At 48.3% G+C, this 27600-nt stretch overlaps 1 protein-coding gene across 1 annotated transcript in view; it reads right to left on the bottom strand.

Moving 5' to 3' along the window:
- Positions 1-27099, bottom strand: part of LOC149437709 (microtubule cross-linking factor 2-like) — a gene marked incomplete at its 3' end in the record, with an annotated part of 57868 nt that extends 30769 nt beyond the window's left edge. Inside the window, exon 1 of the mRNA XM_089660715.1 lies at positions 26500-27099. Within this exon, the coding sequence (XP_089516841.1) occupies positions 26500-26970 (471 nt within the window). The remainder of the gene's footprint in view (positions 1-26499) is intronic.
- Positions 27100-27600: the final 501 nt, after the last annotated feature.

The following is a 27600-nucleotide window of genomic DNA, read 5'->3' as shown; positions in this document are numbered from 1 at the left end:
TTAATTTAGTCCTGCTGCGGGCAAGCAGCGATCTTCCATGTAGAGGGAACTGAGGTTCTGCTCAGCGCCCTGGGGATGCTCTGGTGTGGTTCCCACTGCAATAGGGGTCTTTTTCTGACTGCTTGTCTGGGTTTGGTGCCCCCCCGCTGATGCATGAATTTCATGGTAAGGCTGGGCGGCAATTGAGGCCGTGGCTTTGAAGCCTGCTGTAGCATGATACAGCGCCCATCATCTTGTTTGTGGGCATTTTCCCCAAGAACCAGCGCCCTCCTCTGGTGGCCAGAACTGTGGTGAGCACTGACTGACAGCCCGGCGGCACCCATTATTGTGATGGAGGGCTTCTCTTTCCTGCGCTCACTGCCCGCCCACCTCTGACATCTTCCTCCCAGTTTGACAACTGGGTGCCGGGGTTGTGGCTGTAGAAGCAGGGATTGATCTTTTGCCCCCGCCTTACCGCTGGAGAGTGGGCAGGAAGTGTGGGGCAGCAGGCTAGAATGCTGGACTGGCTTCAGTCCGCCCCCCCTTTCCTCAAAGAGGGAAAAACAGGTGACACTGCATTGTCTTCAGTCCTAGGGTGGCATCAGAATCACTGGATCTCCCAGTACCCCCACCTTACTGCACGGTCTAGTGAACCCGCCGCCCATCACATGCATATGGTGGTTAGGTGACGGACAGGCTGCAATGTTGGCTTGGGCCTGTGTCCTAGTGGAGACAGTCCACATACTTTCTGCTGCATTTGGGGGAGAGGCCAGGAGCACTGGTGGGGGGCCCCAGAAGGGGAGGATCGGGGCGGATTTATGTAAAACCATTACACAGAGTAGGCAAGTATAAAATTTTACCCTAGGTTCATATATATATATACACGGCCGTGTTTTGCGCGGGCACGAGAACCCCTTTCGTTTGAATGGACTCCCGTGCCCCGTGACACACAGGGAAGAAGTCCCTGAACTTCTTTTGAAAACGCAACCCGCACGGGAACCTCGGTTCCCAGTACAGTTGCGTTTTCCAGTGCGGGCAGCGTGCCATTAGAACTAATGGTACCCACCCGCGGGTCCACAGTCCATGTGGATCCACAGCAGCACCACCCGCACAGATGTGAGCCTAACCTTAGTATCGCTTTATTGAGGGGGCAGGAAGATGCCCATGATGTCCCAAGAAGTGGAACCCTTGTTTGCGCAGATCGAAGATGGAGTGTGTGAATGATGTCAGAAGAATTGAACGTGAAGAGAAACAGTGTGGCAGATTCTGAGGATTTGAGAATGAGAAAGATTTCCACATAGATGGTGCCTCGAATCTTGACAGAAGATCAGAAAGACGTGTTCAAATTTCATCCGATCTTTTGAAGAACGCAGAGGTGCTTGATTAGATCAGGGTTTCTCAATCTTTTTTCAGTCAAGGCACCCTTTAAAAAGTACGGCCAGTCCCGAGGCGCCCTTTAAAAAGGACGGCCAGTCCCGAGGCGCCCTTTAAAAAGTACGGCCAGTCCCGAGGTGCCCTTTAAAAAGTACGGCCAGTCCCGAGGCGCCCTTTAAAAAGTACGGCCAGGCACCCTTTAAAACAAATGCCAGTCCCGAGGCACCCTATTCTAAAATGTGAAAAACTATTCTAATAGCTTTATATAAACGCAGCAACATCCACACATACTGCACAGGATACCAAACATTAGAGGTGATTTATTCTTCAAAAGCAAATACACTTTTCCACACTCGTACTGACCAGTATTCCAGTGTTTCTCCTCTCCCTGTTTTTCTCCATCACTGAGCTGATGTGACCCCATCGTTGATGGAGATGGGCGGGGGAGGGTCAAACTAGGATGCTGTGCAGGCAACTGACATCCTCCTTAACGGATGATGTCATTGGTTGTCAGGACACCAGCGGCTAGAAGGTCGTAATGGTGCACAATGAAGACCTGTGGCTTGGTGTAACTAAAAGGCGGGCTTGTTCCACCCGCTGGCTTGTATACAAGTTTTGGGCAACTTTTAGACATTTTGCCAAGGCTCCCCTGAAGAAACCTCAAGGCTCCCCAGGGTGGAAGGGCACCCTGGTTAAGAAAGGCTGGATTAGGTTATTACCAGTTCATTCCAAGAATTAAATTGTCACGCCTCGTATGCTCGGCGGTAACTGGCGTCTTCTAGAGCAGTAGGCTTTTAGCGCGGGAACTATATATAAAATGTAAAACTAAAAATTCTTCCTGCGCCTAGTGAAACACTCTACTACAGGTTCTATCCTGCTGCTGTGCACTGTGATCAACACAAATAATGAAAAAATAGAGAAAAACAGCGCAAACATAGACCTCTAAATAAAATCAATATACAAAGTGCAAACATAAATGAAAAATTGATCAATAGTGAAGTCCATCAAGATAAACCAAAGTTCAAAAAATATCAAAAAATATTTGTGCAAAAAGAAATATTTTTCAAATTCTTCCTCTATTATAAAGGAACTTCCACCTTCCACCCGTGAAAACCAATATCAAATGCACTCACCAGATAAAGGTGAAAAAAAACGCCTCTTAGGAATTTTATGGGATCCTAAACCCTCTTTCGTATCCACTCTATAGGAATCCTCCTCTCCAGCATAGGCTCCACCATCCGACCAGGGAGAAAAAAAATCTCAGATAGTGTAATATTGTAAGACACCATTCATAAGTGAAATCAAGGATTAAGGCCACTCACATTAAATTCACTTTAAAAAGGCATATTTATTAGGACCAGCTTCTTTCAGATGAACAGTAGATGCAAGGCAACCTCCCACGGAATCTCACATCACAGCTCCAGGTTACAGCAGAAGCTCTACAGAGACACCGCATATACAGATCCCAAAAGATGGCCGCTGGAACGCACCGCTCAGCGTGCGCTCCACTCACCGGAAGTGACGTCAGACGTACGGAATAGAAACCGGAAATGCGTCAACGCGTTTCGCCCCTCCCATCGGGCGTTCTCAAGACCTAAGAGGCGTTTTATTCACCTATATCTGGTGAGTGCATTTGATATTGGTTTTCACGGGTGGAAGGTGGAAGTTCCTTTATAATAGAAGAAGAATTTGAAAAATATTTCTTTTTGCACAAATATTTTTTGAACTTTGGTTTATCTTGATGGACTTCACTATTGATCAATTTTTCATTTATGTTTGCACTTTGTATATTGATTTTATTTAGAGGTCTATGTTTGCGCTGTTTTTCTCTATTTTTTTATATATAAAATGTGTATGACCTTCCAACGGCATCGATAAATCTTCTCTCTCACCGGTGTAAACAACATCACAGAACGCACAGCACATACAAGCTTTACTCCCTTACAGATCATCCTTAAAACATTAATGAGATGAAACCTCGAACCCACTAAACCCATTTAGCTTTTCTTCCAAGCTTCAGGTCACGCTCTGATGTTCCAGTCTTTGTCTCTAGAATTGTACATACTGAAATCTCTCGGGAGGGGAATTGGGCAGCAGCCATTTTATAAATTAAAAGCTCTCAGGTGGATTCAATTAATAAAATGCATGAGGTCTTCCTTAACCTCCCTAGCGGTCTGATTATGTCACTATTTCTGGGCTCAAAGCGGCACATTATTTTTCAGTGGAAATATGTTGTTTTTTATTGTAGGCTGTAATTCTTAGGAATAACTCACTGAAATCTGTCCGAACAAGAGTCTAGTAAACATCCCGGGTATGTTATTATTATACATTATTTATATAGCGCCGAAGGGTGTGCTCAGCGCTGTACATTAGCGGGGGGGACAGAACATGAGACAATACAGTAACAATACACGAGGGGTTAGAGGGCCCTGCTCTTTTGAGCTTACAATCTAGGAGGGAGGGGGTAGAGGTACAGGAGGAAGTGGCTGTGGGGGATGGACAGGTAGGAAGAATGGAGGAGATCAGCTGTTAGGCGAGGGTGGGGTAGGCTTCCCTGAAGAGATGGGTTTTTAAGGTGTGCCTGAAGGTGAGGAGGGTAGGTGACAGTCTGATGGATTGGGGTAGGGAGTTCCAGAGGATGGGGGAAGTCCTGGAGAAGTCCTGGAGTCGGGCGTGGGAGGACGAGACCAGGGAGCTGGAGAGTAGGAGATCCTGTGCGGAGCGAAGGGCACGGGTTGGGTGGTATTTGGGTATCAGGTCAGTTAGGTAGTTTGGGGCAGCATTATGAATGGCTTTGTATGTCAGTTAGTAGTTTGAATTTAATGCGCTGGGCAATCGGGAGCCAGTGAAGGGAATGACAGAGGGGGGGTGGCAGAAGCAGAGCGGTTGGTGAGGTGGATGAGTCTAGCCGCTGAGTTCAGGATAGATCAAATTTGAAACCCGAAATCATAAATTATGATAATCATAAATATCATATAATAAATAATCAAAAAAATAATATAATAAATTCAATAATATAATCAAACCAAAAACACTGAAATGTGAAATATAGCGCCAAGTTCGCACATCGCTGAGTAAAGTCGCAGAATCGTTTTCAGTGTCTGATGAGGAATTTCCCCCACCAATCATTATCACTCAATTCTGCAAGTGGTTCTGATTTACTATCGCTGTTCTCTAGCCGGTCTAAAACCGCTTTTGACCTAAAGGGACGCTTTTTGGATGCCATGGACGTTTCTCAGTTTCCAGGCAGAAAGGGCGGTAACAATGCAGGCAGGGCGCCGGACAAAATGTATGTGAAATGGTTTGATACAGGAATGTTATACTATGTGATTTTAGTGTATTTAGTGAATTTTTACATTTTTGAAATTCCCGCCAGTTCTGTTCCCCGTACAGCCCGACGTCGCTGGGAACGTAACCCAGAAAACAGATGCCGGCATCGGCTGGAGGACATTGCCGGGGACACTGCAGGGGGGACATCGCGGGAGCGCAGGACAAGGTAAGTGCTGGAAGGATCCCCGAGCAACGCTGCAGTGTACTCCCGAGTGTAGCTCGGGGGGGGGTTACCGCTTGTGGTACTGAAAGTTAACCCCCGAGCCACACTCGGGAATACCGCCGGGGGGGTTAAAAAGCATAGAGACAGATGAAGATGGAAAATCTGGTGTGTCTACACAGTACAATAAGTAAACGTGCGTTTATTCCACCGCACACAATGGTCATGGAGCAAACATGCCGAGAATGGAGCACAGAAATTTGTAAATCCGGGTATCTGTGACTGTCCGCAGAGCCAGTCATCTACGGTGATCGCTGCTGGATACACAGAAAGTGGCCCGGTGGACAGCCACGAATAGTTGCCGCTGAGCGGTCATTGAAGTTTTCTGGAAAAGCTTTTTTGCAAACTCCAAGCCAGCTTTCATGTGTTTTGCCACTCAGCCATAAAGCCCAGATCAGTGGAGGGTTGCAGTGATGGTTTTCCTTCTGGAACTTTGTCCCATTTCCACACAGGATCTGTGGAGCTCAGAGTGACCATCGGGTTCTTGGTCACCTCTCTTACGAAGGCCCTTCTCCCCCAATAGCTCAGTGACCAGCTCTTGGAAGAGTCCTAGTTGTGCCAAACGTCTTCCATTTGAGAATTATGGAGACCACTGTGCTCTTAGGAACCTTTCACACGGATGAGGTGCGTAATCTGCAGCGTTTTCTGTGCAAATTCCGCACCGCATCGCAATTGCGCCCCGTTCATGCAAACCATGAATACCCATGCAATCCAATTCTAGTGCGGACCCAAAAAATGTACGGCTCCAATCGCACTGCACACAAATCACATGTGATATATGGGCAGCACAGTGGCTAAATGGTTAGCACTTCCACCTGGCAGTACTCGGGTCTTGGGTTCGAATCCCAACCACGGCACCACCTGTCTGGAGTTTGCATGTTCTCCCTGTGCCTGCGTGGGTTTCCTCTGGGTCCCCGGATTCCTCCTACACTCCAAAGACATGCTGATAGGTTAGATGGCTCCTGTGTAAATTATCCCTAGTATGTGTATGTATGATTGTGAGTTAGGGACCTTAGATTGTACACCCCTTGAGGGTTAGGGACTGATGTGAATGTACAATTTGTATGTAAAGCGTGGAGTACATTGACGGCACTATAGAAGTACCTGTAATAATAATAATAATAATTTGCACATGAATGCGGTGCGGTACCTGTGTGAATCACATGCAATGTACCGCACATGTGTGAACCCAGGCTTAGTGCAGCAGATTTTTTTGTAGCCTTCCCCAGCTCTGTGCCTTGCCATAATCCTGTCTCTGAGCTCTTCTGGCAGTTTCTTTGGCCTCATGCCTTTTGCTCTGATACAGTATGCATGGTCAGCTGTGAAGCCTTTTATGGAGGTGTGTGCCTTTCCAAATCATGTCCAATCAATGTAATTTACCACAGGTGGACCCCAATCATGGTGTAGAATCATCTCAGCAACGGTCAAGAGAAACGGGAGGCACCTGAGCTACATTTCAAGCGTTGATGCAAAGGGTCTGAATACTTATGCCAATGTAATATATGAATTTTAGAAATGTCTGAATTTCTGAAAAGAGAGTTTTCAGTTTGTTACTATGGGGATACTGAGTGTAGATTAACCTCCCTAGCGGTATGATTATTTCAGATTTTTGGTGCTGAAAGCGGTACCATTTTTTTGCATGGAAATATGTATTTTTTTTATTGTAGGCTGTAATTTTTAGGAAAAACTCACTGAAATCTGTCCGAACAAGAGTCTAGTAAACATCCCGGGTATGATAAAATTTGAAACACAAAATCATAAATTATAATTTAATAAATAATCATAAAAATAATATAAAAATAATAAAAAAATTTAATTCAATAATATAATCAAACCAAAAACACTGAAATGTGAAATAGAGCGCCAAGTTCGCACATTGCTGAGCTCAGTCACAAAATCGTTTTCAGTTTCTGATGACGAATTTCCCCCACGAATCATTATCACTCAATTCTGCAAGTGGTTCTGATTTACTATCGCTGTTCTCTAGCTGATCTAAACCGCTTTTGACCTAAAGGGACACTTTTTGGACGCCATGGACATTTCTCAGTTTCCAGACAGAAAGAACAGTAAAAATGCAGGCAGGGCGCCGGACAAAGCACTTGGGACAAAATGTATGTGAAATGGTTTGAAACAGCAATGTTTTACTGTGTAAAATGTAAAAAAAAAAAGACATCTTTTAAAATTTTTAATTTTCCCGGGGCGGCGGCGCCCGTACGTCCCGACGTCACAGGGACAGGACACAGAAGCCGGATGCCGGCATCGGCCGGAGGAGATGGCCGGGGACGCTGCAGGGGACACATCGTGGGAGCGCAGGGTAAGGTAAGTGAAGAACACTTGCCGGAGCAGTGCCTCAGGGTAAGCCCGAGTGTAGCTCGGGGTTACCGCTTTTGGTACTGAAATGTTACCCCGAGCTACACTCGGGAATACCGTCAGGGAGGTTAAAGTGATATTAAAGTTTGTTTTTTTTTTGGGGGGGGGGGGGTTTAACCCCTTGACACCAAGCGCACGCAATTATGCGGCCTCTCCTTGTCTGGGCCTTGACACCGAGCGGCTGCATAATTTGCGCGCCATTAGAAAATACCTATGTGCTGAGAGTACGCGCCCTGCGTGCTCCCAGCAGATATGTCCGTGACTGATGGAAAGGTCCCGATCTCCCCTTGCGATCGGGACCTTTTCTGATCATGTGAGCGGTCACATGACCCTAAAACCCCACCTCCCGGCTTCTGAAACTCTTAAAGGGCCGGGAGGCGCTGGCGCTAAGCGGTTAAATAACAAACATGTCATGCTTACCTGCTCTGTGCAGTGGTTTGCACAGAGCCGCCTGGATTCTCCCCTTCTTGGGTCCCCCGCCAGCACTCCGAGCCCCTCCAAATAAAAGAGACCTGCTTTCTGAGTGGTCACCATACTGAATGGCCCCCCATAAGTTGAGGCACATCAGAAATATCGAGGCTTCGTAGGGAATTACAGACTATTACAGAACAGAGTCCGACTTCCAAGCAGTATAAACAAACCAGCACATTCCCTTCATCCATCGTCTCCAAACGGCTTCCCAGAAGCTCTCACGTAACGAGATATTATCCGACAAGATTTCAAAACAAACCTGTACAGCGCTGAGACACTTCATCATGAAAAACAAACACAAGCAGAGCTAAAACACGTCAAAACCTGAATGTGGAACCTTCATGACAAATGTTTGGTCATCAGGAAGACGTTCAAGCTAAGAGAAGTAGTGATCCGATGCAAAGAGGAGACAAAAGGCAACAAATTACTCGTCCTTCTCCGGGATCATTTCATGGAAATATAGAACACAATTCATTGAGCTTTTCTGCATCTTTACCCAACAATCGTATAGTGTGAATCAGATGTGGTGGCTGCAGTAGTTTTTTTTTCTTGGCCGGTTTCCCTTATTTAGGAACACACATTGGGGTAGATTTACTAAAACTGTAGAATGCAAAATCTGGTGAATCCGGGGAGAGCGGACACAGCGAAGGAGGGGGGGGGGGGTCCGGGGACAGCGGACACAGCGAAGGCGGGGGGGGGGGGGGGGGTCCGGGGACAGCGGACACAGCGGCTATAGCGAAGGCGGGGGTCCGGGGACAGCGGCTATAGCGAACGCGGGGGTCCGGGGACAGCGGCTATAGCGAACGCGGGGGTCCGGGGACAGCGGCTATAGCGAACGCGGGGGTCCGGGGACAGCGGCTATAGCGAACGCGGGGGTCCGGGGACAGCGGCTATAGCGAACCCGGGGGTCCGGGGACAGCGGCTATAGCGAACGCGGGGGTCCGGGGACAGCGGCTATAGCGAACGCGGGGGTCCGGGGACAGCGGCTATAGCGAACGCGGGGGTCCGGGGACAGCGGCTATAGCGAACCCGGGGGTCCGGGGACAGCGGCTATAGCGAACCCGGGGGTCCGGGGACAGCGGCTATAGCGAACCCGGGGGTCCGGGGAGAGCGGCTATAGCGAACGCGGGGGTCCGGGGAGAGTGGCTATAGCGAACGCGGGGGTCCGGGGAGAGCGGATATAGTGAATGCAGGGTCCGGGGAGAGCGGATATAGTGAATGCGGGGTCCGGGGAGAGCGGATATAGTGAATGCGGGGTCCGGGGAGAGCGGATATAGTGAATGCCGGGTCCTGGATTTAGGAACACTTTAAATGATGGTTTCTGTTTAAAATTAGGAAAAAGTCAAATGATAGAAAAGAAAAATAATAATAGGATACTGTTCATAATATATGACAAGTGCAGAATTTGAAAAACATAGGTCTGTAAAATCCCTGGTGTTAAATTAAAGGATTACAGGAACTGCGGGGAGAAATGAAATGACCCAGCAGGAAAGGTAATGAATTTACACATGACAATCATGGAATCCCGAAGGACGAGACATGCATATCGATTGGTCTGTCTTGGTGAATGACATTGCCTCTAGCTGTGAAATTAATTGTGTAACACAGCGGCGGCCAGGCGGGCTAATGGGGCCTCAAACGCAACCCCTGAATCCACTGCAGCATTAAGTGTACCCTAACCAACTAGTGTGCAGTTGATCTGACACCTTCTAATACAGGGGCAACACCCGTATGGGGGGGGGGACAATACAGCTGGATGCCGGTCAGGACACAGACAACACCAGTTGTGCCAACTACAGCCACAGTACCCAAACAAGGCACACAAGGTGGTGGGATTACAAGCAGATGTCATTCTATACAGGTAAAGGAAGAGAACACTTACTAGATGACTACTTTAGTAGGTAGGCTACAGTAATGGGTGTGGGGGGGGGGGGTATAGTTAAATCCCCAAAATGAGAGCTTCTCATCCCCCCACAGCCTCCTGAGAAAACGTCACACATCCCAGGAGGTGGCAGGACCCAACTATGCCGCTTGATATTGCACAAGTGTTGCCGGCTGCAATTCTTCAGGCAACCAAAGCCATAATTAATAGGAGTTCCTCTTCAGGGCCCATTCACACCAGAAACTGCATGCAACTGTCTTTTCCTTGTACCTATGCATGCAGTTGAGGCGCTCTTTACATGCAGTTGAGGCGCTCTTTACATGCAGTTGAGGCGCTCTTTACATGCAGTTGAGGCATGTAAAGAGGCCACTTCCGTCTTCTTCTTTCCTTTGGTTTCTATGTGCACTGTGATGTGTTGCAGTGCATTTGCATGCATTTTTTGCAGTGCAGAAAAAAAAACGCAGCATGCTGTACTTTTCTGCACTGCAATGCTGTGAACTGTACCCATAGGATTGCCTGGATTTTGGACTGTCTATGCAGTAGGAGTGCAGCTCAAAATGCAACCAACTGCATTCAGTGTGAAAGGGCCCTTAAAGTGGCTGTAAAGGCTCAAAACTTTTTTCTTCATACATTCTATGCATGAAGGTAAAAAACCCTCTCTGTGCAGCATCCCCAACACCCCCTAATACGCACCTAAGCCCCCCTTTGATCCATCAATGTGCACTGGAGTCTCGGCTATCCCTCTTCTCATTGGCTAAGACAGAAGCGGGAGCCATTGGCCAGCCAGTGAGCCAATGAGAAGAGGGGGTGGGGCCCAGCTGCAGCTTCCTCAACACTCCCTAATACTCACCTAAGCCCCCTCCTGATCCATCAATGTGCACTGGAGTCTCGGCTATCGCGGGACTCCCTCTTCTCACTGGCTGAGACAGAACCAAGAGCCATTGGCAAGCCAGTGAGAAGAGAGGGGGTGGGGCCAAGGCCAATGAGGAGAGGGGGCGGGGCCTAGAAGCAGCTTCCTCAACACCCCCTGATACTACCCTAAGCACCCTCTTGATCCATCAATGTGCACTGGAGTCTCGGCTATCCCGGGACTCCCTCTTCTCATTGACTGAGACAGAAGCGGGAGCCATTGGCCAGCCAATGAGAAGAGAGGGGTGGGGCCAAGCCACAGCTTCTACCCCCCCCCCCCCCCCCAACACCCCCTAAGCCCCCTCTTGATCCATCAATGTGCACTGGAGTCTCTGCTATCCCGGGACTCCCTCTTCTCATTGACTGAGACAGAAACGGGAGCCATTGGCCAGCCAGTGAGAAGTGAGGGGGCGGGGCCAAGCCACAGCTGAGTGTGTGTGTGTGTGTGTGTGTGTGTGTGTGTGTGAGAATGGACACATTGAGCAGCAAGTGCCCCCACAGTAAGCTGCTTGCTGTGGGGGGCACCCGACAGGAGGGAAGGGCCAGGAGATCGAATATTACATGGGACAAAATGTATGTGAAATGGTTTGATACAGTAATTGAGTACTGAGTGCTTTGTCCGGCGCCCTGCCTGCATTTTTACTGTGAAACGTCCATGGCGTCCAAAAAGCGTTCCTTTAGGTCAAAAGCGGTTTTAGACCGGCTAGAGAACAGCGATAGTAAATCAGAACCACTTGCAGAATTGAGTGATAATGATTCGTGGGGGAAATTCATCAGACACTGAAAACGATTCTGCGACTTTGCTCAGCGATGTGCGAACTTGGCGCTATATTTCACATTTCAGTGTTTTTGGTTTGATTATATTATTGAATTAAATTTATTAGATTATTTATGATTATTAAATTATAATTTATGATTTTGTGTTTCACGTTTTATCATACCCGGGATGTTTACTAGACTCTTGTTCGGACAGATTTCAGAGAGTTATTCCTAAAAATTACAGCCTACAATAAATAAAATACATATTTCCATGCAAAAAAAAAATATATATATACCGCTTTGAGCACAGAAATACTGACATAATCAGACTGTTAGGGAGGTTAACAAAGTCCAGGAAGGAAACACGCTTGCTAGAAGAGGCATTAGAGCAACAAGGTCGTGTACAAACACTGCCAGCCGGGAGACTCCAATTACCTTCACATTACTTGTTTAACTTTCAATGGATTTATTATTTTATTCATTTATAGAGCACTAAAAATATCTGTGGAACTTTCTAGGAGGAAAAAAAAAATGAACAAAAAACACACGAGAATAAGTCCTAATTCAGCATAACCAAGAAATTATTCATCTTAAACCCTCATTAAAACTGGACTTCATCTGTGTAATTGGCGGTTTGCCTGAAGTACATTTAAAAAGGAGCAATTTTTACCTTTCAAAAGATTTGCAATTTAGTCGATCCAATTCTGACATTTAGCCCGGGTTCACATATATGCGGTGTGGTATATCGCATGCGATTTGCACAGGAAACGGAAACGCACCGCATTCCTCTGCAAATGACATGCGATTTGTGTGCGGCGTGCTTGGAGCCGTACATTTTGCACAAATCTGCCCAATTTGAGCTTCAAGGAAAAGCTCCAGAACCTGTTTGAGCTTCAGGCGACTTGGAGTGGAGATGTGAACCATCTCCATTGAGAAGAATTGATTTTTGCTCCTCAAGAGGTTTGGAGCTTCAAGCTACAAAACGCTCATGTGCCAATGAGGCCTACGGCTTCCTTCACATCTGTACGTTGCGGGAAAGGTGTGCAAAAATCGCGCCCTTTCATGCAATACACATGAAACACATCTTGATAGCATGAATTCACGCCCAGACTGCTTGGCACCACAGTATCGTGTTTTGGTGTGGCATGAGTGTTAAATGGGCACTTCTTAGCACAATGAATATAAAATGGGCCGTCCGAAAACACGCAGAAATGCACAAAAAAAGCGTACTCACTCCCTCGCACCTCTGAATGTGATGGGCGAATAAAAGTAAAAAAACTGAATGATGTACAATTAAACATGGATTTGTGTACTTTATATCTTCCTGGAGTTCAACTTCAAACGAGAAGTCTTACCTACGAAAAAGTTATGGGTTTTTTTTGCACAAGCCCAATAGGGATTCCTTCTTCAGATACCAGAACATGGATGGTAATGTTATTTATTCTGAATAAAAGGAGGAACTGTGAAAGAGCAAAGTAGCTACAAGCACACAGACTCCCTGATGGGAACTCATCCTTGGATTCCCATGTAATGACTGGCACACTCATTGTCACTGGCACACTTCTCTTCTGTTTGGTGGATGTGGTGGATGTGCGTTCTTCAGTTGAGATTTACATATCAGAACATGCGTTTAGGGTCTCTTTGGCTGCCAAGTCACATCCCCCCCACTACACTGGTCAAGTACTATTCAGTCTTAATTTAAACAATCATACTATAAAGTCCAAAAGGCATTGTCAATCATAGATCTAGACTTGTCAGCCTTTGGCTTCCCATTGTTGGTCCTACAAAGAGATGGGCAGCCTTGACTTCTAATATCAGGTACTTGCAGGCCCCTTAGGAAGCTCCTAAAGTAACTTCTGCAATACAAATATCCTGAGCTGCCTGCACTTACCTTCCGAGGGCAACGAAAGCAAAACAGGAAGACCTCCAAAACCAAGGCACGAATAGGAAAATCTCAAAATTCAATGATATCCTCAGATAGAGCCAACATTTCTGGGCCTCACTTGATCCCTTCCTCCATCTGAGGATATCATGGTTGATGTGTCACTATGTTTTCTTCAGGAAGACACCCTGTGTTGGCCCTAAAATGTCAGATGTATCTGACTAACACAACATTCCACTAAAACAATGGTCTCCAAACTGTGGCCCAGGGGCTTTGATTGCCTTTATCCAGCCCTTGAGCGACTATTTCTGCCACCAATACAAGGCGCTATTCCAGCCCACTGTTACCAACAATGGAGCGCCAGCGCTTCCACAGACGCCAACAATGGAGCGCCGGCGCTTCCACAGACGCCAACAGCGGAGCGCCGGCGCTTCCACAGACGCCAACAGCGGAGCGCCGGCGCTTCCACAGACGCCAATGACGACGGGACGCCGACACTCCCACAGACGCCAATGACGACGGGACGCCGGCACTCCCACAGACGCCAATGACGACGGGACGCCGGCACTCCCACAGACGCCAATGACGACGGGACGCCGGCACTCCCACAGACGCCAATGACGACGGGACGCCAGTCCCCCCCCCCCCCACAGACGCCAATGACGACGGGACGCCAGTCCTCCCCACAGACGCCAATGACGACGGGACGCCAGTCCTCCCCACAGACGCCAATGACGACGGGACGCCAGTCCTCCCCACAGACGCCAATGACGACGGGACGCCAGTCCTCCCCACAGACGCCAATGACGACGGGACGCCAGTCCTCCCCACAGACGCCAATGACGTCGGGGCGCCAGTCCTCCCCACAGACGCCAATGACGTCGGGGCGCCAGTCCTCCCCACTGACCCCCAATGAAGGGGCGCCAGTCCTCCCCACTGACCCCCAATGAAGGGGCGCCAGTCCTCCCCACTGACCCCCAATGAAGGGGCACCAGTCCTCCCCACTGACCCCCAATGAAGGGGCACCAGTCCTCCCCACTGACCCCAATGAAGGGGCACCAGTCCTCCCCACTGACCCCAATGAAGGGGCATTTTCTACTCACACTGGCCACAATTTGGCCCCTTTAAAGTCTGAAGGACAGCAAAATGGCCGTTTGTTTTGAAAGTTTGGGGACCCCTGCGCTATTAAATGTTTGAGAATCCTCACTGGAGTGCTGGCAGCACCACATTTTTTTTCAGGACTTCATGGCTCAGTTAAGTACAGGAACCTCAAAAATCTTGCTTTATATGGCAGTTTAAAGTAAAGAAAGGGTTACTCTCACGTAATCTGGACTGACTTGGCCAGACTACTGGGAGGAGATTTACTAAAACTGGAGAGTGCAAAATCTGGTGCAGCTGTTCATGGCGGCCAATCAGCTTCTTATTTCAGTTTGTTCAAATGAAGCTTTGACAATAAGACCCGGAAGCCGATTGGTTTCTAGGCAGAGCTGCTCCAGTTTTAGTAAATCAAACCCATAATGTTCTTTTATTGATCAGCAGTTCACAGACGGATTTACCTTGCCTGGCGGTGATCTTCAACCAAATATTCTAAAGCAGCCCTTGTCCAATGTAAAGCATCAGCCTTGAACACGAGCAGCACATTACTTCTGCGCTCATCTGGCAACGAGATACCCCGACATCTATTTATACGTCACCAGAAGAGTTACAGTAGTTTCCTTGTGACTTCATTGCGTTTAACAAGACAGAGAGCGACTGTATGAGAACTGTAGGTCGCACTCTGTCCCATGCACCAGAGATCATCTGGAAGCAATTATGGCCCAGTGCGCCAAGGGGGGAGAACATCCTGTGTGCTGGGACCATGTGTATATATAAAAAGCCCGCAGACACAGCCAATCAGAAGCAAGCGCCGGCCGGATTTGAAAACAAGCTGTTTAGATTCAAATGCGTAAACTGAAAAATGGTTTTCTTGTGGAACAGCTGTACCAAAACATTTTAAAAATATTAATATATTTTTCTTTTTTTGGTAAAAAAAAAAAAATATAACCCACATCATATATATATATTTTTTTTTGGGAATATTTATTTTTTTTGTGTGTTTTTAATGTTATTTATTTTTTAATCAGCTTACTTACTGCTTAAGCATTATGGAATTTTAGGCTAAACGGCTCATTTTCCAGATGCCGGAAACTGTAGTTATCACACAGGAAGACATACAAGTACTGCGGACAAATGCCTGGAGATTTCCGTGCCAATCAACCAGATCAAGTGGGCCAGCGGGCAGTTATTAACCAACCAGCTTTGCAGTACGTAAGAGGACTTAATGAAAAAAAAAAAAATAATTAAGTGCTCCAACTGCATGACATTAGTGCATCCCTGCACTGAGAATTGTCATTTAAAGTGGAATCGCAGTCACCTGGCTGCAAAACTCTGCCTAGTCTATGCAATGTAAATTGCCGACAATTGTACTGTATTCCATACAGACATGACATCATCACGCCGGCGTCCATATCTACTGAACGTTGTCCACCAGGAGAAGGGTTTCTGCCTACCAGCCACAGATAGAAGAAAGTCGGAGTGTCGGAACTTTACAGTCACATGACCACATAGAAAACTTAGTATACAGAAAGCGATTTATAGAAAATATAAGCAGAAAGTATCAGAGCAATCAGTGAGCAACATTAACAGGCGGGTCATTGGGTAGTCTTCAACAAGGTACTGAGCAAGAGGTCTGAATATTTCAAGTATTACTAAACCCCGCGTTCACCATGTCCGGTCTCCCCGGACCCCGCGTTCACCATGACCGGTCCCCCACAGTACGCAGAACATGGAAATGCAATTATTTTAATACAAACTGCTAAATAGTTATAAATGGCTTTATATGTTGTTGTTAATGTTTTCAATTTTATTCGTTGGGCAATGGGAAGCCAGTGGAGGAATTGACAGAGAAAGGTGGAGGACATGGAGTGGAGGCCAGTGGAGGGATTGGCAGAGAGGGGTGGAGGACACTGAGTGGAGAGATTGGCAGAGAGGGGTGGAGGACACTGAGTGGAGGCCAGTGGAGGGATTGGCAGAGAGGGATGGAGGACACTGAGTGGAGGCCAGTGGAGGGATTGGCAGAGAGGGATGGAGGACACTGAGTGGAGGCCAGTGGAGGGATTGGCAGAGAGGGATGGAGGACACTGAGTGGAGGCCAGTGGAGGGATTGGCAGAGAGGGATGGAGGACACTGAATGGAGGCCAGTGGAGGGATTGGCAGAGAGGGATGGAGGACACTGAGTGGAGGCCAGTGGAGGGATTGGCAGAGAGGGGTGGAGGACACTGAGTGGAGGCCAGTGGAGGGATTGGCAGAGAGGGGTGGAGGACACTGAGTGGAGGCCAGTGGAGGGATTGGCAGAGAGGGATGGCAGACATGGATTGGTTAGTAAGGTGGATGAGTCTGGCAGCAGCAATAAAAACATGTAGTAATAAAATGCTGAGAGTGATTGGCTGTTGAACCGTCCTTGTAGACACGACCTTGCCGATGCCAGAGCCGGTGAAATGACAAGTACCATCATGCCATCCCTTCACACCAAACTGTCTGGGCTCAGCCATTCTTCCCATGAACTCTGGATTACAGATGGATTCTCTATGCTGTCACACTGAGCGCAGCATGAGAGTCCTGCCAGCCATTTTTCTTTCTTGGCACAGAATCTACCATTAAGGAACAATAAAACAGCGTTTCCAAACACTCCAAAGATGGTATAAACTTTCACACCAGACTAAAAAAATAATGTCCTCAGAAAACACCATCCGGGGACACCTGGTGCAAAGCGTCCAATGACAGCTGAGACAACATGTCGGCGCTGTGAAATTTTAACCCCCTCTTGGCCATTTCTTGCAGACTACTACCGAGCAGTTTGTTTCAGGTGGTTTTCTAAACCATGATCATGTCACAAATGTTACTTTTGTTATATTTCATTGAATTCTACTTCAGCTATACCGATGTCCTCCGTATTCCAACTACCGGAAGAATGGCAAAGGGTCGGCCATCCAGAAGGTAGATGGCCACTACAATAGGTCAACCCGCTGGGATGAAGAATTTGGGGTTCCTGGCTCTGCAAACCATCTAAAAAGGATAATTAAAACCCTCAAAAAAAAAAAAAAAAAAAAAAAAAACACCACACAACTTCTCGAACAGAAAGCGTCCTTTAGAAAAACTTTGGAAAGGAACTGAAGACTCGGGGGTTGATTTACTAAAGACAACAACTGGACTCTGCAAGTGTAGTCGCTCAGTCGCTCCAGAGTTTAGTAAATGACGGGAAGCTCCGCTGAGCTCTATCATCCAATCATGTGCAAGAAAAAAAAACGCTGTTTTTTTGTTGTTTTTTTTAATCTTCCTTGCATGCGATTGGGTATTTTTGGCAAAGGGAAGCTTTACCTCATTTAGGCCTCTTTCACACGGGCGTTCTGTATGTACGGTTTTCTTCTGTCCATTTACAGATGAAAAACAGACCCCCATGTATTTCTATGGACTTGTGGATGTAAACGGATGAACATCTGTTTACATCCGTTAATGTCCGCATCCGTTGACATCCTTTTTTTGAACGGAAGAAAACCCCATTTTTCTTCCGCAAAAAAAAAAAATGGAGCGGAAGAAAAAAAAAAAAAAAAAAAAAAAAAAAAAAAAACGGACATCAACAGAAGCAGACGGACCAAAAAAAAAAAAAAAAAAAAAAAAACAACAAACAAACAACCAGATGTAAACTCATCCGTTTTTTTCTTTGAAAAAACGTAACTGAACTGAAAAAAAAAAAAAAAAAAAAAAACAAAAAACAGAATGCCCGTCACAATGTCTGCGTCTATTAACATCCGTTTTTTTGAACGGAAGAAAACCCCATTTTAATTCCGCAAAAAAAAACAAAAAAAAAACGAACAGATATAGATGGACCAAAAAACGGATGTAAACTCATTCATTTTTTTCTTTGAAAAAACGTGACTGAAATGGAAAAAAAACAAAAAATGGAACGCCCGTGTGAAAGGACCCTTACTAAGCTCTGGAGCAATTGCACTTGCAAAGTAAACGGACTATTGGCCTTTAGTAAATCAGCCCCGCACTGTACATATTCCCCAGCAATCCATGCACAGGGAAAGTAATACACATTGGGGGGGGGGGTATTTACTAAAGCCAACATTGGAGAGTGCAAAATCTGGTGCAGTTTTGCATAGAAACCAATCAGCTTCCAGTTTTTATTGCCAAAGCCCAAGGCTAGGTTCACACCTATGCAGCTTGCTTTTGAGCCGTTTCTGCATTGCGTTTTTGCACCTGGTTTTTGATGAGTTTTGCGGGGTTTTTTTCTTTGTTGTGAGACAGATTTAAAATGCAAAACGCATAAAAAATGCTGCAAAAACACACTGCGTGCTTTTCTGCAGCATTTCCATTGACGTCAAAAGAACCAAAACCGCAACTTTTTGCTTTCAAAAGTCCCCGACCCTTTCCAAAAAACGCACCGGGTGAAAACAGAGATGTGAACGCGTCTCCCATAGGAAGTCATGTTAAATGGACTGCTGTGCGTTTCTGTAAAACGCATAGGTGTGAACCTAGGGCAGGGCTAGGCAACCTGAGAGTTGCAGGACTACAAGTTCCATCATGCCTCTGCAAGTCATAGCTGTAACTGTCAGTTTTGTAATCTTTGCAATGCCTCATGGGAAATGTAGTTCCACAACAGCTGGAGAGACGCAGGTTGCCTACCCCTGGCCTAGGGTGAATGAACAAGCTGAAGTTAGAAGCTGATTGGCCACCATGCACAGCTGCACCAGATTCTGAGTTTTAGTAAATCTCCCCAATAATATTTCTTTTAAATACTTAGATTTAAAGTGGTTCTAAAGCCTAAACATTTTTTATCTTCAGGCATTAGAGGTAAAAAATGGTCAGGCATCGGTATTGGCCTCTCACCCCCGATACTTACCTGAGCTCTCGTTTGATCCATCGCTGTGCACGTCTGCAGCTCTTCTCTCCCCTCATTTCTGGGTCTCACAGGTTTTGCTGGGGCACCAGAAGCCATTGGCTCCCCCTGCTGTCAATCAAAGCCAGTGACTAGGGCGCGGGTGTCAAACCGGCAGCCCTCCAGTTGTTGCCAAACTACAAAGACCTATGAGGCATTGCAAGATGGACAGTTAAAAGCATGACTCCCAAGAACAGAGGCATGATGGGATTTGTAGTTTTGCAACAGCTGGAGGGCCAACAGTTTGACACCCCTGGTCTAGAAGGTGCTGTCTGTGTCAGTAGATGCAGTAGCAGGACTCAGGAGCAAATCTGCCTGAGTGCCCCCATAGGAAGCGGCTTCCTATTACAGGCACTAGCTAGAGAGGATGAGCCATGAACATCAGCGCGGGAATGCAGAAGAAGAGTCCACAATGGAATCGCACAGAGCAGGTAAGTACAGACATGTTAAAAAAAAAGAAAAAAAATTCCTTTACAATCACTTCAAACATCCTATGGTGATCAATTTAAGATGTTCTAAAACCTTGAGGAACACTTGAATAAAAAAAAAAAAAAAAATTTTCAACCCCTGCTAAAACCATATTATGATGAGTCAGTGGGAATAATGCTACCTACACTGGTAATCCGTGGAGAGGATGACACCCCCCCCCCCCCCTTACAGTGGCGATCGGACTGTCACAACTGTCATCATTAAAGTATATGTAAACCCTAAAAAAAAAAAAAAAAAATAGAAATAAAAAAAAAGGCAAAAACATTTGTTGACATAAAAAACAAACAAGCACACCACACATAATAAAACACCCCACCCCTTTTTTTTTTATCTTTAATAAGTGGTCACATACCCTCTGTTCTCAGCTGCATAATAGGTGGGGAGGAGATACAGCAGGACACAGACCTTCCCAGTGTCCCAGGGGGAGGGGTAAGGACAAGCCTAATCATTGGAGGAGAGCAGGCCGAGTTCCCAGCAACAGCTAGAAAAGTGACCACGCTGTGCTCTCATGCCTGACGTGGTCAGTTTTTACAAAGGCAAGCAGAGGGACTGGCAGGAAAAGCAGAGATTTCACACAAAACGAAGCAATACAAAGCGTACAGGAACAGTATTCATACAAGTACATGGTACAGCCGGCTCATATCAGGAATGAGCAATGTTGGCTTTACATAAGTCTTTAAAAACAGCAAAAAAAATATATTTTTATTATGCTGGCTGGAGGTGTCAGGACAAGCTTAATCATTGGAGGAGAGCAGGCTGAGTGCCCAGCACAGCTAGACAACTGACCACGCTGTGCTCCTATACCTAGCGTGGGCACTTTTTTAAAAGGCAAGCAGAGGCACTGGCAGGAACAGCAGAGATTTCACACAAAGGAAGCAATACAAAGAGTAAAGGAAACTTTTACATACAAGTACATGGTACAGCAGGCACATATCAGGAATGTGGCTATTTATAAGTCTTTGAAAACAGCAAAAAAAATATATTTTTATTATGCTGGCTGAGGTGTCAGGACAAGCTTAATCATTGGAGGAGAGCAGGCTGAGTTTCCAGCACAGCTAGACAACTGACCACACTGTGCTCTTATACCTAGCGTGGTCAGTTTTTACAAAGGCAAGCAGCGGGACTGGCAGGAACAGCAGAGATATCACGTAAAGGAAGCAATACAGAGTACAGGAAACGTTTACATACAAGTACATGGTACAGCCGGCTCATATCAGGAATGTGAAATGTTGGCTTTACAGAAGTCTTTAAAAACAGCAAAAAAAACTATTTTTATTACGCTGGCTGAGGTGCCAGGACAAGCTTAATCATTGAAGGAGAGCAGTCTGAGTTCCCAGCAACAGCTAGAGAACTGACCACGCCATTTTTATTCCGCTGGCTCTGCCAAAAGTCACTGGCCCCAAAACTATGCAGGCCCCAACAGATGGAAGGTCAACCTGCCACAGCTCCAGGAACTCCCAGCAACATCTGGAGGAACCCTGGAGTACCACGGAACCCTGGTTGGGCACGGTTGCTCTAGGAACTGAATGCTTTGGTCAGCTAGGAAACGCCCTACACATTAGGGAACAAGTCCGGCTGAATATGAATGATCACTCCTAGATGGACCATGACCTGGATAAATGAAGACCTTCACAGACATTCTTAGGCTTTAGTTAAACTTCTTAAATTTGGAATCTGTGATCCTGTGGTAGCAGACGGAGTCTTGTTTATTCCGACGCATTTTCCATATTATGAGAAAAAGCCGAACCATGAACCAATCCTTTAGTTTCCAGAACACCCCCCCAACATCTAGTGTAGACGCAGGCCTGCCCACTCTTGTAATCCTCGACGGAAGAACAGAATGACGTCACTAAATGTAAACCTCAGTATAAAACACAAGGACCCGATACTTGTCTATGGTGCAAGTTCTTTCAAAGGGAACCATAGAACATACCCGGCACACTCTTAAACACGGAATTATGATTAACCTGGAAAGCATTACATCCATCCCATGTGCAGATCAGGAAACGATCAGATCATACTTGATGATTAACATCATCCGCACCTCCTCAGTGATGAACATGCACATTCACGCTGTGTGTAATGCCCCATCATGGTTTCATCTTCATGAATATCAGGGGAACATATGAAACCGGGCCAAACAATCATTCCAGAGCCAAGTCAGGAGTCCTCAATAGACGGTCCAATCATCTGAACCTGCTGAAGTTGCAGCTAGAAGGGAATGTCTGCCTTGCCTGTTCGTATGACATGACACTGGAGACATTCTAAGAGGATGACTGCCCTGCCAAGAAGATACCATCAAAGCCTTCCTGAAACCACCAAAGTCACACCAGGTCAAGTGTTCCTCCCAGCGATTCTAGTACCAACAGATGTTAGATGTGCAAGGCATGGCTGCAATGACATCCAAGACACAATTTATTTCACACCCATCCACGCCAAGCTAAACTGGCGAAAAACACTCTCCGATACCTTATGGAACCACACGGCAGGATCTGTATGGAACCACACGGCAGGATCTGTATGGAACCACACGGCAGGAAGTGCTATTGGTCGGGTCTGAAAAAAGAGCAGATCAGCAGCACTTCCTGAATGCAGACCCTGCAGGACAGATTGTCCAAATCCAGATGGAGAAAGGAGCTGAAGAAAAAGGGAGGGGACTGTTTAGTTTGATGGTAAGGATGTAAAATAGATAGAACTTTATTTATAAACTTCGATCATCTTCGGCACGCATTCCTGACCCTCCACTAACATGATGGAGGGCAAGAATACAGGTCAGAGAGTGATACACAGTGATGGGGTTTTTCCGTGTTTCCATTTCATCCTGCCATTAGTTCAGAAGAGAAGGCCCTTCGGAATTGGGGGGGGGATTTGTAGGATGTCCATCAGTGGGGGAGAGAAGACAATCCATCAGTGGGGAAGGATTTGAAGGGGGTAGACATGATGACCCATCGGGGGGGGCAGAAGCAGACGCGACCGCTTAGAGAGGGATGGGAAGAAGTAGAGACCACCCATCTGGGGGGGTTGTAGAAAGAAGAGAAGACGACCCATCAGGAGGAGGCGAGAGAGAGCGACCCCATCGGGGAAAGAGAAAACCACCCACCGGGGGGAGAAGACCCAGAGAGGGATGGGAAGAAGGGAACAAGTAGAGAGACCACCCATTGCGGAGGGTGGGGTGGGACAGAAGACCCATCGGGAGAGGGGGTAGTGAGGAAAACCAAAACGGAGGGGGGGGGGGGAGAAGAGAAGGTAGAGAAGAAAACCAAAACGGGGGGGGGGGGGGGAGAAGGTAGAGAAGAAAACCAAAACGGGGGGGAGGAGAAGGTAGAGAAGAAAACCCATCGGGGGGGGAGGAGAAGGTAGAGAAGAAAACCCATCGGGGGGGGAGAAGGTAGAGAAGAAAAACCCATCGGGGGGGGGGGGGAGAAGGTAGAGAAGAAAACCCATCGGGGGGGGGGGAGAAGGTAGAGAAGAAAACCCATCGGGGGGGGAGAAGGTAGAGAAGAAAACCCATCGGGGGGGGGAGAAGGTAGAGAAGAAAACCCATCGGGGGGGGGAGAAGGTAGAGAAGAAAACCCATCGGGGGGGGGAGAAGGTAGAGAAGAAAACCCATGGGGGGGGGGGGGGAGAAGGTAGAGAAGAAAACCCATTGGGGGGGGGGGGAGAAGGTAGGGAAGAAAACCCATTGGGGGGGGGGAGAAGGTAGGGAAGAAAACCCATTGGGGGGGGGGGGAGAAGGTAGGGAAGAAAACCCATTGGGGGGGGGGGAGAAGGTAGGGAAGAAAACCCATTGGGGGGGGGGGAGAAGGTAGAGAAGAAAACCCATCGGGGGGAGGGGAGAAGGTAGAGAAGAAAACCCATCGGGGGGGGGGGAGAAGGTAGAGAAGAAAACCCATCGGGGGGGGGGGGGAGAAGGTAGAGAAGAAAACCCATCGGGGGGGGGGAGAAGGTAGAGAAGAAAACCCATCGGGGGGGGGGAGAAGGTAGAGAAGAAAACCCATCGGGGGGGGAGAAGGTAGAGAAGAAAACCCATCGGGGGGGGGAGAAGGTAGAGAAGAAAACCCATCGGGGGGGGGGGGAGAAGGTAGAGAAGAAAACCCATCGGGGGGGGGGAGAAGGTAGAGAAGAAAACCCATCGGGGGGGGGGGAGAAGGTAGAGAAGAAAACCCATCGGGGGGGAGAAGGTAGAGAAGAAAACCCATCGGGGGGGAGAAGGTAGAGAAGAAAACCCATCGGGGGGGGAGAAGGTAGAGAAGAAAACCCATCGGGGGGGAGAAGGTAGAGAAGAAAACCCATGGGGGGGGAGAGAAGGTAGAGAAGAAAACCCATGGGGGGGGAGAGAAGGTAGAGAAGAAAACCCATGGGGGGGGAGAGAAGGTAGAGAAGAAAACCCATGGGGGGGGAGAGAAGGTAGAGAAGAAAACCCATGGGGGGGGAGAGAAGGTAGAGAAGAAAACCCATGGGGGGGGAGAGAAGGTAGAGAAGAAAACCCATGGGGGGGGAGAGAAGGTAGAGAAGAAAACCCATCGGGGGGGGGGAGAAGGTAGAGAAGAAAACCCATGGGGGGGGGGAGAAGGTAGAGAAGAAAACCCATCGGGGGGGGAGAAGGTAGAGAAGAAAACCCATCGGGGGGGGGGGGGAAGAAGGTAGAGAAGAAAACCCATCGGGGGGGAGAAGGTAGAGAAGAAAACCCATCGGGGGGGAGAAGGTAGAGAAGAAAACCCATCGGGGGGGGAGAAGGTAGAGAAGAAAACCCATCGGGGGGGGGGGAGAAGGTAGAGAAGAAAACCCATCGGGGGGGGGAGAAGGTAGAGAAGAAAACCCATGGGGGGGGGGGAGAAGGTAGAGAAGAAAACCCATGGGGGGGGGAGGAGAGAAGGTAGAGAAGAAAACCCATGGGGGGGGGAGGAGAGAAGGTAGAGAAGAAAACCCATGGGGGGGAGGCTTAAGATGAACAGCCATCAGGGAAGGGAGAAGATTTGTCATCAGTATACAATGGTTCCAGGGTTCCGTCAGTATACAATGGTTCCGTCAGTATACAATGGTTCCGGGGTTCCATCAGTATACAATGGTTCCGGGGTTCCATCAGTATACAATGGTTCCAGGGTTCCGTCAGTATACAATGGTTCCAGGGTTCCGTCAGTATACAATGGTTCCAGGGTTCCGTCAGTATACAATGGTTCCAGGGTTCCGTCAGTATACAATGGTTCCAGGGTTCCGTCAGTATACAATGGTTCCAGGGTTCCGTCAGTATATGGGAATCCGGAACATCACGTTTGTTCCCGCAGTGATAAGCATGGATGCCAACACTGCGGCAGATCTGGCCACCCACAGCAAAGAAGAGGGCCTCATGACCTGGCTTACACCGCATGTAAACACACGGCTGCCCCGGGGAATCTCGCCAATGTTGGCCCCCCACATGGCAATTCCGGCCCGATTAGCTCAGACATATCAGAATGAGGCAATATTTCTAAAAGCTGCACTTCAGTTAACCTCCGAGGGCCCCTCGACTGTATAGACAACTCTCTGTCAGTGGTGAATTCAGCCTCCCACCTCTGCCTGCTGCTGTCTTGTTTCACGTCAAGGACATTTTTTTTTGGCAGCTTGAATGGCCTCTCTAACCACATCCCCAAACCCCGCCCCTGCAGTTCCTCATCTTTAGATATCCAAGAACTAGGTCAACAATGGCAGCCTATTGGCTTCTCTCTATACGACAGTCTGTGTGGTCTAACCACGGCTCCACCCCCGCAGCCCCTTCAGATAGTCGCTCAGATTCTCTCAGTATTAGAGTCATTTAAGGCTATGGCAGCCAGAATGGGTTCACAAACCACACCCACAATATTCCAGCTCCTCCCCTGCAGTTCCTGAATTCTTCATTAAGCTCCACCCCCGCAGCTCCTCACCATTAGCTGTTAATGAATTAGATCAATGATGGCAACCTACTGGCTTATCGAAGTATTGCGATAATATAGAACAGTAAGTGTGGTCTGACTCCAACCACGCCCCCGCGGTTCCTCACCTCCAGATCGTCACGATCAGATTCCATCAGTATTGGGAGTAATTTCTGGCTATGGCAGCCATTGTGGTTCCACACCTTCAGATAGTCATTTATCGCTTTCCCTGGGAGCGATGCAAGGCTGGACTCTCTAACCACATCATTCCAGCTCCTCCCCTGCAGTTCCTCAGAGAATAATGAACTAAGTACCACCCCCACGGTTCCACAGATGTTCATGAATTAGGTCAACGATGGCACCCTACTGGCTTATCTTAGTATTGCAGTAATACAGGAAAGTGTGGTCTGACTCCAACCACACCCCCGCGGACCCTCACCTTCAGATCGTCATTCTATGAGATTCTCTCAGTATGAGAAAAATGTAAGGCTATGGCAGCCAGAATGGACTCAACCCACACCACCTCAGCCCCTCCCTCGCAGTTCCTCAGAGAATCCTGCATCAAGCTCCACCCCCATGGTTCCTCACCATTAGCCGTTCATGAATTAAGTCAACGATGGCACCCTACTGGCTTATCTTAGTATTGCAGTAATATCTAACAGTAAGTGTGGTCTGACTCCAACCACGCCCCCGCGGTTCCTCACCCTCAGATCATCACTCTCAGATTCTATCAGTATTGGAGTAGTTTACAGCTATGGCAGCCAAAATGGACTCTCTAACCACACCATTCCAGCTCCTCCCCTGAAGCTCCTCGGGGAATCCTGAATTAAGCTCCACCCCCTCGGTTCCTCACCATAAGCTGTTCATGAATTAGGTCCACCATGGCACCCTACTGGCTATTCTTGGTAGTGAAGTTATGACAGGGTGGTCCGGCTCCACCCACGCCCCGCCCCCGCGGGCCCTCACCTTGAGATAGTCGTTCTCGGAGCGCAGCTCGTCCATCTCCCTCATCAGCCCCTCGGTGGCCCCGTCCAGGAGGTCCTCGGTCAGGTCGGAGAAGGCCATGGAGGTGCTGAGCTGCATCCGGCTGGACGTCTCCTCGCTGCTCCCCCGGCTGCTGCTGTTCTCCTCCGAGGCACACGAGCCCTCCGAGCTGCTGTCCGTCGCCCGGGCCCCCCGCCCCGCCTTGCCGCCCTTCCTCCCGGAGGGACGGCCCGGGGCCCCCGCCGGCTTCTTGGCAGTCCCGGGAGACGGCAGCGGGCGGCGGGGCGGCCCTGGGGGGATGACCGACAGGGTGACCGGGGAACCCCGGCGAGCCTTGGACAGGGACCAGCCGCTCAGCTCCTTGGGGCGGGCCGGGGACGGAGCCCGATTCATCTTCTTCTTCTCCGGTAACGGCGGAGGGGCTCCCCCACCTCCGGGCCCCGCCGGCTCCATCGCCACCTCACCGTCCTCACACAGCACAACCACAGCGAAAGCCGCGCCCCCCGCCCGGCTCCGTCAGTGGTCCTGCCCGGCGCGTGCCTCTGTATAACGGACGGAGATGTGTCTGCTGAGCGCATCGGACTCATCTACTTACAGGGAGGAGGGGGGGGCGGGTCCGGAGCCGGGAGGAGGAGGAGATGGCACAGCCCGCAGCAGCCACAGCCATCGCTATTGTCAGGGAGATGGAGGCGGGGACAAGGCCTGTGTGGTCGCCGCCCCTTTCCTCACACCCACCTATCACAGGCTCAGGATGAGACATCACAATCCTAGTCTCAATGTCCTACCAGCAGGCAGCCACTAGGTGTCCCCCCCATCCCCCACCCTGCAGAAGTGTCCCCCAATGTTCCAACAGGAAGCATGGAGACCCCCCACTTCCCCCATCTGCCCTCTTCTACACATTTCACCTCCTGGCTACCAGACTATTTCTTTTTTTTTTCTTTTTAAATCAGCATTTTTTATTTTGCTAGAAATGTCTGTAACCCCCCCCCCCCCAAAAAAAGTATATATTTTCTGAAAGCAGAGACCCTGGAGAATAAAATGGTGGCAGATGGGGTTTTTATTTTGCAGCCATTTATCAAATTA

This window comes from Staurois parvus, unplaced genomic scaffold, assembly GCF_062004578.1.
Source record: "Staurois parvus isolate SC_StPar_1 unplaced genomic scaffold, SC_StPar_1.0 ptg001267l, whole genome shotgun sequence".
NCBI lineage: Eukaryota > Metazoa > Chordata > Amphibia > Anura > Ranidae > Staurois > Staurois parvus.
This window is presented reverse-complemented; position numbering and strand designations above follow the sequence as displayed.